The 12157-nt window shown below is 38.5% G+C and overlaps 1 protein-coding gene across 1 annotated transcript in view; it reads right to left on the reverse strand.

Annotated features, from left to right (window-relative positions):
• The window catches only part of slc49a4 (solute carrier family 49 member 4), a 40526-nt gene extending 28423 nt beyond the window's left edge, over positions 1-12103 (reverse strand). The window contains exons 1-2 of the mRNA XM_058391580.1: positions 11651-12103; positions 6118-6211 (exon numbers count right to left, since the gene is read on the reverse strand). Of these exons, the coding sequence (XP_058247563.1) occupies positions 6118-6211; positions 11651-11951 (395 nt within the window). The 5' untranslated portion in view covers positions 11952-12103. The remainder of the gene's footprint in view (positions 1-6117; positions 6212-11650) is intronic.
• Between the last annotated feature and the right edge of the window lie 54 nt (positions 12104-12157).

Below are 12157 nucleotides of genomic sequence, written 5' to 3' on the forward strand. Positions count from 1 at the left end.
AGTTAAAATAACCTCCACTCTTCTGGGAAGGGTTTAGACTAGATTTTGGAGTGTTATTTGGGGATTTGTGTTCATTCAGCCGCATGAGAATTTGTGAGAAAAGGTACTGATGTTAGGTGAGGAGGCCTGGTGTTTAGTCAGCAAAGTCTTGTTCATCCCAAAGTGTTCAGTGGAGTTCAGGTCAGAGCTCTGTGCAGGACACTCATGTACTTATGTTCCAACCTTGGCAAACCATGTGCTTTCTTTGTGCACAGGGGCATTGTCATGTTGAAACATGTTTGGGCTCATTAACTGCAGTGAAAGGAAAACCTTAAGTTACAGCCTGCAAAGACATTATATAAATGTTTGTGCTTCCAATTTTGTGGTAACAAAAAAAAAGTTCAATAATTTCACTGCTGTTTGCTCTTTACATAAAACATTCTAAGGCAGATCCAATACAAAGAAGAACAAAATTCAGCAAGTAAGTACCATGACATATGGCTGCATTTGGTCTGCCAACATTTCAGTTATGTTATAGTGACACCTTAAATCACCAGACTTGGTCTCTATCTCAGCTGAAATCCAAAATCCCTAGCTGTACACAAAAGGCAAGCCTTCCTTGCAAGACCAGTCAATAAGAGCACTGATTTACTCCACAGCCTTCTCAACAACACTTATCTCACCCTCGTTTTCACTCTGTTGTGGCCCTTTATTGTCCTTTAATATTTAACACGCTCTTTCAATGAGAGACTTTTAATCCCACCTACAGTATAATGCTATCGAGCTGAAACCTAGACACTGTAACATTGGTGCTCATGATAAGACTTATTATCATGTTAATACACTTCTTATAATGACATGAAAGGAGTGGACAGGTTTTGGATAAGAGTTAGATGGAACCTGAGCTTCCTCTGAAAAAGCAGAAATCTTTGATATTTACATGAGTCCAGATCCCAAACCCAAAGCCGGGAAAATTTAGGACTCTCCCCAGGTTAATAAAAGCTTTTATTAAAAAAACAAAAACAAAACACAAATACACAAAAAATGTCAATGTCAAAAATGTCAATCCAGTATATAAGGATGGCAGAGCCCTCAAGATTGAGGCAGGAAGCAAAGACCTTTGCAGAGCTGAGCTGAGCTGAATCACTTCCATTGCAATTACTGAATGAAACAAGTTCTCCCTGTGACCACAAGCCTCGCTATATGATCTGTCCTCAGGATCAGCTGACACGCAAGTGTAAGTTCTGATACAGCATTGTGGCAGAGGACAAGCTTAAATAAGTGTGAGTGAGCCAGAGTCTGCACGAGAAAGCCTGAGTGTAGAGGGAGCATAGCAATTTAGACAGAGATTATTAACTTGATAAATATCGATAAGCGCCAGCAGAGGAAGTCTCAATGCACTCTGATTAAACTGCTTTTGGGTGGAATGTGTCCATTAGTGCACTCTAATTGTACCTAATTGTCCCCTACTGAGAGAAAGCCTGTTTCAGCAGTAGAGTTAATATGGATGGCTGGCTGTTCAAGTTGTTCCTATCACTGGCCTGTAAAAATAAAAGCTGCAAATGAATCAATTAATAATATGTGTATTACACACTGCTGATGTGCTTTTGATTCTGATTGGTCAGTTGATGATTCGCTTACTACAGCAGCGTGGTTCACGCTATAATTCCTTTGTTTCAGGAGAGAATGACTGTACAGTTACAAACTACAACACTACAAGAGCTGTTTCTCAGTAGTTACACAATATTAAATGTAAATAAATGTGGTGCTAACAGTTGGCCTGAACCACTCCACCCCACAGTTAATCATAATAGCATAAGTGTTGTGTCATATTCCTTAACCTACTAAATAAAAAAACGTCAGACAGAAGTTCTAGCCAAGAAGGAGTTCTTGGAACTCATTACTAGATGTAATGGCTGGTCATTTGAATTCATGGTGGTCAAGGTGGTATGACAATATACAAAAGGCTATAATAATCAGCAATTCAACCACAGCACCCTCTTTAATCAGAGGCTGCACTCGCTATTTGCATACATTTATTGTAACCCTAACAATCTGCTTTGATTTGAGAGCAATCACTGGCATTCCCCATCAGCTACCACCGCAATAATAGATGTACTGATGCCTCTGCAGCACAGACTCAGACTCCAGCATTTCCTCTATAGACTCTATAAGACTGAGAGAGCAGTGGATTCCTCTGAACTGAAAAGAAGGTCTTCAGGAAAAAAACAAATCTTTCTCAGATTCAAACCCATCTGTGAAATCCAAATCCAACCCTTGAGAATTCCATGAAAACAGCTTCACTAAACATTACATGCGTCTTATATACACATTCCTCTCTCTGAAGAGCACGCGCTGACATCTGCCACCAATATCTGCAACAATTCTTTTCCAAGTGCCTGCCTCTACTGATCTCAAACATATGGACAGTGCATTGTTTTTCCCCTGCGATATTATTTTGATTCATTTTTATATGAACAACAGAAACCAAACAATACACAAGAACACGCACACACACACAGACCACAATTTAAATGATATTAATGCCTATATAAAGTACAAACGTGGAACATAAATCACGCAAACAATGGGACCAGAACACAACGAAAGATCATATCACAAATATTTAAAAATCTTTTTTTACAAGATGCAAGTCTTAATATAAGCAAGCCATCTCTGAAAAGAATGGTGGAGCAGAAGCTTTCTTATCCCTCAATATGCTTCTCTTAGCCATAACCATGTACATCATTAGTCATTAGTGCCACAACTGCATATAATAAGGTAGGTAACAGTGTTAGAAGCTGACCCAAAGATGCACATTTACATTACTGCTGTTATGATATTGCACAGAATACCAGGAAAATATATTTTGCAAGAAACCATAGAGATGTGGGCAGAACCAAAAAGGATGAGATAGGGTTCCTGCCCCACCCTTGCACCGAACACAAACTGGAGACACGGCTGAGCAGTTTCTAGTTTTAGAAGCTTAGAGTTTTAAGCTGTATTATCATCTAGAGTCTTGCACTGGACACTGCATTGTTGAAACAGACACTGGACACTGTGCTTGGCAGATCAACCAAAGCAACAAGATCACTTCATGTCTGAATTGGCTCCGATGAGTATCGTTCCCCTTGGCCGAGGTTCTTGATACAGTTATTCACTACTTTTAAGACAAGCACAGGGTTAAGAATGAATCTCGTCTCTATCTGCTCACTCTCAAGGCGAGTGCTGACACCTATTGGTGAAAAAAGGATTTCTGTCTCTTGTCCTGTCAACTTGTTTTTACTGAAAATCACATTAGCGATACAGCGGCTTAGCAGCTTTAGTAGCATAGGGTTCTAACACAGTTTGCCATACACACTGTTTCAACACCTCCGCTCAAATATAAATAAGCAAGTGAGCAAGCTCAATCATGGGCTTAGAAACACAAGAAATAAATTCACAGCATAGGGTGAAATCACACCTTCTGCAATGCAAGCATTGTAACACCACTGCTGGGTGTGAATCAAAAAGCGTAACACAAACATCAAACAATCATTTCATTCTCCACAGCAAATAACATTCATACAAACAATGAAGCATAATGCATAATGGAGGCAGATGCTAGTCCGCAGATTCTCCATGTTTGTTTTGCAGTAATATAAAGTAGCATTATCAGTGTGCACCTGAAAATTTAATTCATAGCATTATCTCATTCGGTCAATCGATGGTTGCGACAACGCAACAGATCAAGAGCAAAATTCTGCACTGTGTCTGAGGGTGAAGGCAGATATTCTGTCAGCAATGATTTATCAGCACCTGCCGCTCACATCATTCTAAAATCAATGTTTGTTGGGACAGAGAAGGCTTCATAGTTCTTGTTAAACAAATGAATTTCCAATCCAGCTAATTTCTCCTGTACAACTTGAGATCTTTCCCAACTGTTGATTAAGCAAACAAGAATTAAAACTCAGGACTTTTAATTAACTCGATTAAATGTTTGAGGCACCCATATTTGAAAATTGGAAATGACTGTATTCCTTATGGCATATGCTGACATGATGCCAGTGAGAAAATATAAAAAGAAAAACATTTGGCACGATTTAATGCAGAAAGGATAACTATCCTATGTTGCATAAATTAGAGTGTGCATTAATTGGCAGTGACAAGAGTGAACTGTCAATTGCAGTAGAAAAATTATATTATGCAACATATTGTATGTGATATTATTACGGATATTATTCTCTCTCCTAATGTTTACCTTTATATCCGTTCATGAACCCTTACAGATAGTGGAATATTAAAACTAGGCAGAAGTCATGTCTCTAATTAAAACACAAGAAAACACGTCCGATATACAAGACTGCTAAATACATTTGTGTATCAGCAATGAGAGTCAAGCTTTATCAGCTCCAAATTTTTTTCTAATATGATTATGAACAATAGTACAGAATTTATACAAAACAACTAAACACAATATCAGATTTAAAACAGCAGGACCTTCCTGCCTTCAGCAAAATAGAACTTCCCTAATAGCGTTTATGAAAGGTAAGAAAGGCACAAAGGACAAAAGAAAGAAAAAAAAAACCCCGAAAAGCTTTAAGCATATGAAATTCAATCCACATTGATTCCTGTAGTGTGCAGCAGCAGTGTTTCAATATCAATCATGCAACACTTCAGTAAACCCCAAAATCCAAATACATCACTAAAAAAATATGATTTTACAAGCAATTATACAAAGCAGTGTGATGTCTATGGCTTTGCATCGTATTCAATAATGTAATTCTGAGATGTGATAGGAAATGTTTAGCATTTAGATCTAAATAAATTCTTGTAGAGCGATGCACATTAGTGGTAATAAATGGGTAAAAAATGAGACAGCAGTAAAAATGTGGCAGATAGTTGCCAGAACTGTGTCTTCCACAGATGAGCTTAACTACTGAGGCATGTAAAGTGTTTGGCTTAAAATGTGTTTACGTTAAAAAAAGGTGTCTTAATAAATGTTCTCAATAGGTCAGAGATTTCTCTTTTTAAAGCTGTTCTCATTTCATACAGTCAGTTTCTTTGCAGTGAAATAACTAAGGAATAAAACATGACAGGGAAAGCTATAACAAGCAAATAATCCAGAACAGAGTGGTGTGATGCTGCCTCATGCGAAGAGAAAAGCTGATTCAACCCGGAGGTTGATTATTTTCGAATAGCAGCATGTCCCGAAGTGGTTTTATTGCCCTTATAACACAGCAGTTTGTCATCTGTAAAAGGGTCTTTAAAGAACGACATTGTACATACTTTTTTATAGGTTGATTGGTACGATTAACATTGTGGAACATCTGAGACACAACTTAGTTGGATCAGTGTTTTATTGCAGGTATAAACAATCATTTACTCACTTTCTCGAGGTTATTCAGACAAAAATACATTCTTTTTACAAAGAAACCAAAAAATGCAGTGAAGTTTTTTTCTGTGTGGAAAACCCCAGACTGCTACAAAGTGCTCACACTGGAGACTCCTTCCGTAAATATAAAAGCATCTCTAAGCTTCACCGTCTTATACACTATTATACATTTTTCTATGGGAAACCTCAACATTTATATTCATTTACTATTGGTTTTCAGTTTATATCGAGCATGCAGCATATACCTCCATGTTAAGGAGCTCTTACTGTAGAAATGATGATGTATTGTTCTTGCTCTGACTGCTGTTAGAGTCATGCTGTTATAGAAAATGAATCAGCATCTTCAGATACAAGAATTTAACAGTGCTATGGTGTAAAAATAAATAAACAAGATCCATTCCTTGAATATTTATAATTCTTTGTTTTGCTCTGCTATTTGGGGATGTAGAAGCCCAGTGTCCCAATGGTCTTCCATTGTCCTTTGCCTTCACCTTTACAAGCACTTTACATCACAGCAAATAAAACTGTTCTTCCAGAAGGTGCAAGGTTCTTAAATAATAAAACAATATAATAATCCACCCAATGACACAAACCATCAAACCACATCATAACTAAGATGCCAGGGGGCACAAGAGAATGGCGCTTGGAAGTGAATTGAATATGGCTTCAAGGCGGGGGTGAGAAAATTGCTCTGACCTTTACAATATGTTTTCCCTAGGATTGAGATGTGAAGGGAAATGGTGCATTGTGAATGAGTGTCTTACCAGCGCCGGAGCTGCGGGTTTGAGAGAGGAACACTGCGCAGAGCGGAACCCAACACCATGAAGAAGACAGTGAGCAGCAGAGAGGCCCGCAATCCTGCAAAATAGGGGACGGGTACAATATAATATCACTGAGAGTCAGTAAGCAAGCAACTTCCAGTTTCTTTCTTTTATTGTTAATATATATTTACTATGGTGTGAAAGAACACTGGATTTCATCATTCAGACAAAGATTAAATATATTTTTAGAGGAATTTCCTCTAGGTGTGAATGACTGCATGTACATGGTGCACTGCAATAAACTGGCATCCCATCCAGGGTTTAATCCCACTTCATGCCCGGTGTTCCCAGGATAGGTTCCAGATCCCCCGAGACCCCAACGAGGATAAAATAGTTCCAAAAGTCAATTACCTCGCCAAATCACTGGATTTACACATTGTAGAGCTTTACTGGTGCTTAATACCTATTTAATTATTTATTAATAGTTATTTAATTGAAATTATCTCTGCAGTATTTTTGATGTAATATGATGAAGTTTTAGTCTTCTGTAAAAAGAGAAACAACTGGAACACACTTTTTAAAGATAGAGATACAAGTTTTCTGTACAGATTCATGAAGTGTTTGAATGCAATGACATCGAATTTTATCATCACTTTTGAGGGAACTTCTCTATACCAGTTTCAGTTCCTTCACAGGCAGAAAATGTATTGGTGTAAAATCTGATATTTTAGACTGTGTATAAATCTGAACACAAAGAAAGATCTCACGCACAATTTATAACGGCTGGGGTTCTCAAAATCAAGGGCGTACCTAATCATTCACAGCAACTCTGCAGGCAAGAGGTTGATTTGCTAGCACTCATTTTCAGGAGAGGTGTAATCTGATGTCCTAATTAGTATATGTATTGTGTCTAATGTATAATGTATATATGTCTTGTGTGAAGTTCAATCCTAACCCTAATAATCACTAATCTTTAATGTGGCACATATTATTCACAATTTCTGTCAATCATGAGGTTAACATTTAGCTTAGAGTATAATTCCTGCAGTATGGTCAAGAGTAATACAACAGACTATCATTAACACTTGTGTGATTAGTTGGGCTATAAACATTTGGATATAATAGCATGAATACTGAAAGGATCAAAATGAAGAACAGTAACCATCCATTCATTAATACATCTAAGTCAACCATGCTGTCATTGGTGAGCTTGTTCAACTGATCAGGGTCTATGTAGGCGTGGAAATAGTCCACGGTGGTGAAGATTATGCTGACCGCAACCAGCAGTGCTGCAAAGAGCAGAAACTCTGTTCACTATAGATGCACATAAATGTCTGGTGGCCTGGGAAAATGTTTCATGTGGTGAAATCTTGACATTTTCTCCTATATAATTCTGAAAAGTAAATCCATCTATCCAATCTCTGTACTGCTTATCCTACACAGGGTCACATGGAGCCTGGAGGAGACTCAGGGCATAATGCTGGGAACACTGTGTGCTGCACATTTGTTACAAAATGTGTTCAGAAACAGTAACAGAGCTCTCAAAAGAGGAAAGTTTAATACTTTCATAATGTGTAGTAACCTCTCTCACTCCTTTCCAGTCAGGACGTAACTGAAACCTGCCTATTTCCCTTATGAAACAGTTAATATCACTCTAGAACCCCTGCGTTAACTGTATACAGATAGATTTCCTCAAGATTTGTGCAAGCTGAATGAAAAAAATCTGCCTTAAAAAAAAAATACTGGGTTCTGCCACATCGGCAGAATTGTGCTCCACTCAAGCAGGTTTCACAGGAGTTCGCTCACAGATGAAGCTCTTCACATGACTGTCAGCCTGAACGTTATATAAGTGACAAACTCTTAACAGCCAGCACTTTTACTTTCTTTGCCTGGTACTAAAAATCAAAGTCACCTATTCAGAGGCTGTGACTCTGCAAGGGGTTGATTGCCTGGATTCATATAAACGGCAAGCATTTCGACTCCTAACTGGAAGTCACAAGGTCATGAACACCACTAAGACAAAGATAGAGCAGACCTTCACAGTTAATTGTATACACAATGGAGTCACCAGAACCAGAATTGTTGATTCACTAAATACAAGGTGTCATTTTTTTTTCGTTCCAGTTATATACTTCATATAAATACTGCTATTTCTCACACACACTCTCTCACACACTGTGGAGTCTTTATATGAAATAATGGATGTGTAAATCAATATGAACTAACCTTATCAGCTCAGATGTTCATACATAATGTTCTAATAGTCACTTGTCTCAACAATGACAAGACTTTGGGTGTTGTGTGCAATATAAATGTGCCATAATAAGAAATGACTAAGACTAAGACTTGAGAATGCTGCCTAGTATTAAATCAGCAGTATCTAACTATCACAGTTATTGAGTAAAGCTGTAATGTCCACTCCTGTCCACTGTACCAAAGTACACCTTTGGTATTATATACACTCTAAAAACTGACAGTCACACACTTGTGCAATCTTTCCCCAAAATGTTGGGAGCACACAGTTATATAGGATGTCTTTATATCCTGCAACATTACAATTTGCCTTCACTGGAAAAAAGGAGTCCAAACATGTTCCAGCCTGATAATGCCCCTGTGCACAAAGAGAGCTCCATGAAGACATGGTTCACTAAGGTTGAAGTGGAAGAACTCGAGTGTCCTGTACAGACCCCTGATCTCAATACCACTGAACACCTTCGGGATGAACTGGAATACTGACCGCACCCCAGACCTCCTGATCCAACATTAGTGCCAGATCTCACTAATGCCCTTGTGTTTGAATGATCACAAATCCCAACAGCCACACTCCAACATCTAGTGAAATGAATTCCCAGAATAGTGGAGATTACTAGAATAGCAAAGGGGAAATAATAGTGGAAATTGGGATATTCAACAAACACGCATGCTCAGTTCTCCACAATAATGTAGATTTGGTGACCTGAAAATACTATGTTTGTATAGCTATTTAACTATTTATTTATTTAATTTTCACCTAAATAAATTGATCCTTGATCACTTCTTGATCCTTTATAAATTGTTCTAAATCACTGTCCATTATGAGGTTATAAAGAGAAATGGCAAGGGACAAATTATTCAGACAGGAACTTAAAGCTGTAATTGTTCTCCATCACTGCCACAAGGTCCACAGAGTTTGTTGGAGCTAGTTGCCTTATATTGTCATAATTCATATAATTAATTTAGACCCAATTTAAAAGACCATTCCAATGTCACTAGTCGCTCAGTGTCAAGGGAAAGCGTGTTATTACCTGCTGTTGCCTTGTTGCTTGCTAGCTTGAAGGCAGGGTGTGTGATATATTTGCATGACTTGTGTACTGCAGTGGGAACTTCACTGCAAACTAAAAGTCTATAAGCAGCTGTGGAAACATCTGTCCGAGTGATCAGTCTCGGTTACACACAAAAAGTTTTATCATGTTAATATGTGGACAATACTATCAGGAAAAAGAATGATACAGAATAGATTAACTTCAACCCCCTGCAGTTTCGTGATGATGACAGACAAGTGCATGATTTATACAAAAACATTTGAACCAATTACAAAGAACCATTTAAAATGGTGTGGCATGATTATATTAACATTGTATAGCTAGTTTTCAAACTGTACGATCTTAATTCATTAATATGTTTACCAATCATTAGCTTATTTTATTCCCTGTAAAAATTCTTGATGTTCGCAAAACCGGAACAGAGAAAAACGTTTATCTATAAACTCAGATTATGGGCAATTTTAAATAAAGCGTATGTAGTGTTTCAGTTCAAATTTGTTGGAGATATTATACAAACTAAATTATATATAATTATTTATGTCATTAAATACATTATTTGTCAAGATTTATGACTGTTGAGGTGCAGGCTGCTGACAAATTTGAGCAGGGTATATGTGAGAAGGACTAAAAGAGAAATCACACCCTTTTGATTATGAAATCTCCATGTGACTTATACAACTTATCTTCTTTAACCTATGTTTTCATACATTTTATGCTAAAGTTTATGTGTTGTCATTTGCAAAGGATCATCAGATGACCTGTCAGGTGAGAGGAGATAACAGTAATGGGTAGACTCTATAAACACTACTGTATAATGTGGTTAAAGACAGATAGGTAGAGCACACAGAATCTCACTGTAACTATGCTTGGTCAAAACGCCAAAAACAAAAAAACCCTGACTTAGCACTGATAATCTCCACTGGACAACTGACTTTACCTTATAGTATTAGGTGTTATAGTGGCTCAGTGGCAATATCTGGAGTCTAAGGTCCATAGTAAATAACGTACACCGATCAGGCATAACATAACTTGCCTAATATTGCATTGGTCCCCATTTTTCTGCCATAACAGCCATGACCTGTCAAGGCACTGACTCCACTAGATCCCTGAAGGTGTGCTGTGGTATCTGGCTCCAAGATGTTAGCAGCAGATCCTTTAAGTCCTCTAAGTTGTGAGGCCCCACCTTGCAACTTACAGGACTTAAACAATACTCACAGGGCTTGAAGGACTTAAAGGATACTTTTGATAGATACTGACCACTGCAGACCGGGAACACCCCACAAGAGCTGCAGTTGATCCAGTCGTCTTGCTATCACAATTTGACCCTTGTCATACTCGCTCAAATCCTTACGTTTGCCCATTTTTACCTGCTTCTAACACATCAACTTTGAGGACAAAATGTTCACTTGCTACATAATATATCCCACCCACTAACAGGTGCCATGATGAGGTCAGTGCCCATAATGTTATGCCAGATTGATGTATACTATGGGACATTGAGCTCTACCAGCCTGCATTATTTGTATCTGTATGTGTCTGCCTGCATAAATCTCTGTACCTATAAACCATTTTTTGCCCCAAGGATCTTTATTTTAAAAGCACTTCTGCATCTTTACTTTATCCATACATAAATGTAGTCTCACTTGCTCAGCATCAGGTGATTCTCTTTCAAATCAAATCCCTTGTAGTACTCACTTAAAACTGATTAAATGAGACCTTGCAATAAAGATTCAATGAGAGTTGTGTGATTTTGTGATTGTGTGACTCTCTGAAAGGAAACTCCTCTGTCGCAAATCAGAAACTCTGAGAGACCAGATGGAGAAGTTGAGGTAACTTGGTATTTTTTTTAGGAAGTAAAAAAGGCTCTGGAAAAAGGAGGTGTTCGGCCATTTCTTAGCCAGTTTTGTACCACATGACACCAGGATGCTGCAAATCAGATGGAGAAGTTAAACTAAATGTCAACTGGTTCATTTTTCTTTTACTCTTTAGCCCTAGTTCTGCGTTGTCGGCTACATATGTATATATATATTCAAAATGACAATAAAAGCCTTATGACTCGACTTGAAATCCCGGAAGCACTTTCTGGATCATCTAGTGATCTTGTGCAGTTTGGAGCAAAGCTATTTACACAACTAGAAAATCAGATTAGCAATAAGCACAGATTCAGTCTCAAAGCAGTACAAACTGAGTCACTGACTGCTTTTGCTTGACATCGTATTAACACAATAACTAACCTTTCTTGTCCATCAGCCACACAAACAGGAGCCACGGGATGAAGCCCACGGGTCCCCAAATGACTAAAATTGCGATGTCCGTAGATGCGAAGCCGAAAGCATGCTTGGCAGAGTTTTGGATGGGGCCCCATGTGTTCCACACCATCCCTTGTAAAAAGGCGAGGAGTGAGAACAAGATCAACACCAGCCATCTCCGCCTGTACACCCTGCCACTGCTGATCACTGGCTGGATCCTCGGTTCCGCTTGGTTCGGCCCGAGCAACGGGTCCCTCTCCCCGTCGGTGCTCCCCACGGCACCCATTGAATCGACTCGCAATCCCTTCTCTTTGCGTAGTTTAATGAAGTGTCCGAGGTTGAAACAGTAAACAAAAACTACACAAACATCTCCTCACCGGTCGATTCCACAAACGTAAACAACAGCTGATGGCAGTTTCAAGCATTATTACTTTACTGCGCATGCGGCTCTTACAAACGGACGTGACGACACAGCTTAGAAACTGAAACCAC

The sequence above is a fragment of the Hemibagrus wyckioides genome, linkage group LG06, assembly GCF_019097595.1.
Source record: "Hemibagrus wyckioides isolate EC202008001 linkage group LG06, SWU_Hwy_1.0, whole genome shotgun sequence".
Lineage (NCBI taxonomy): Eukaryota > Metazoa > Chordata > Actinopteri > Siluriformes > Bagridae > Hemibagrus > Hemibagrus wyckioides.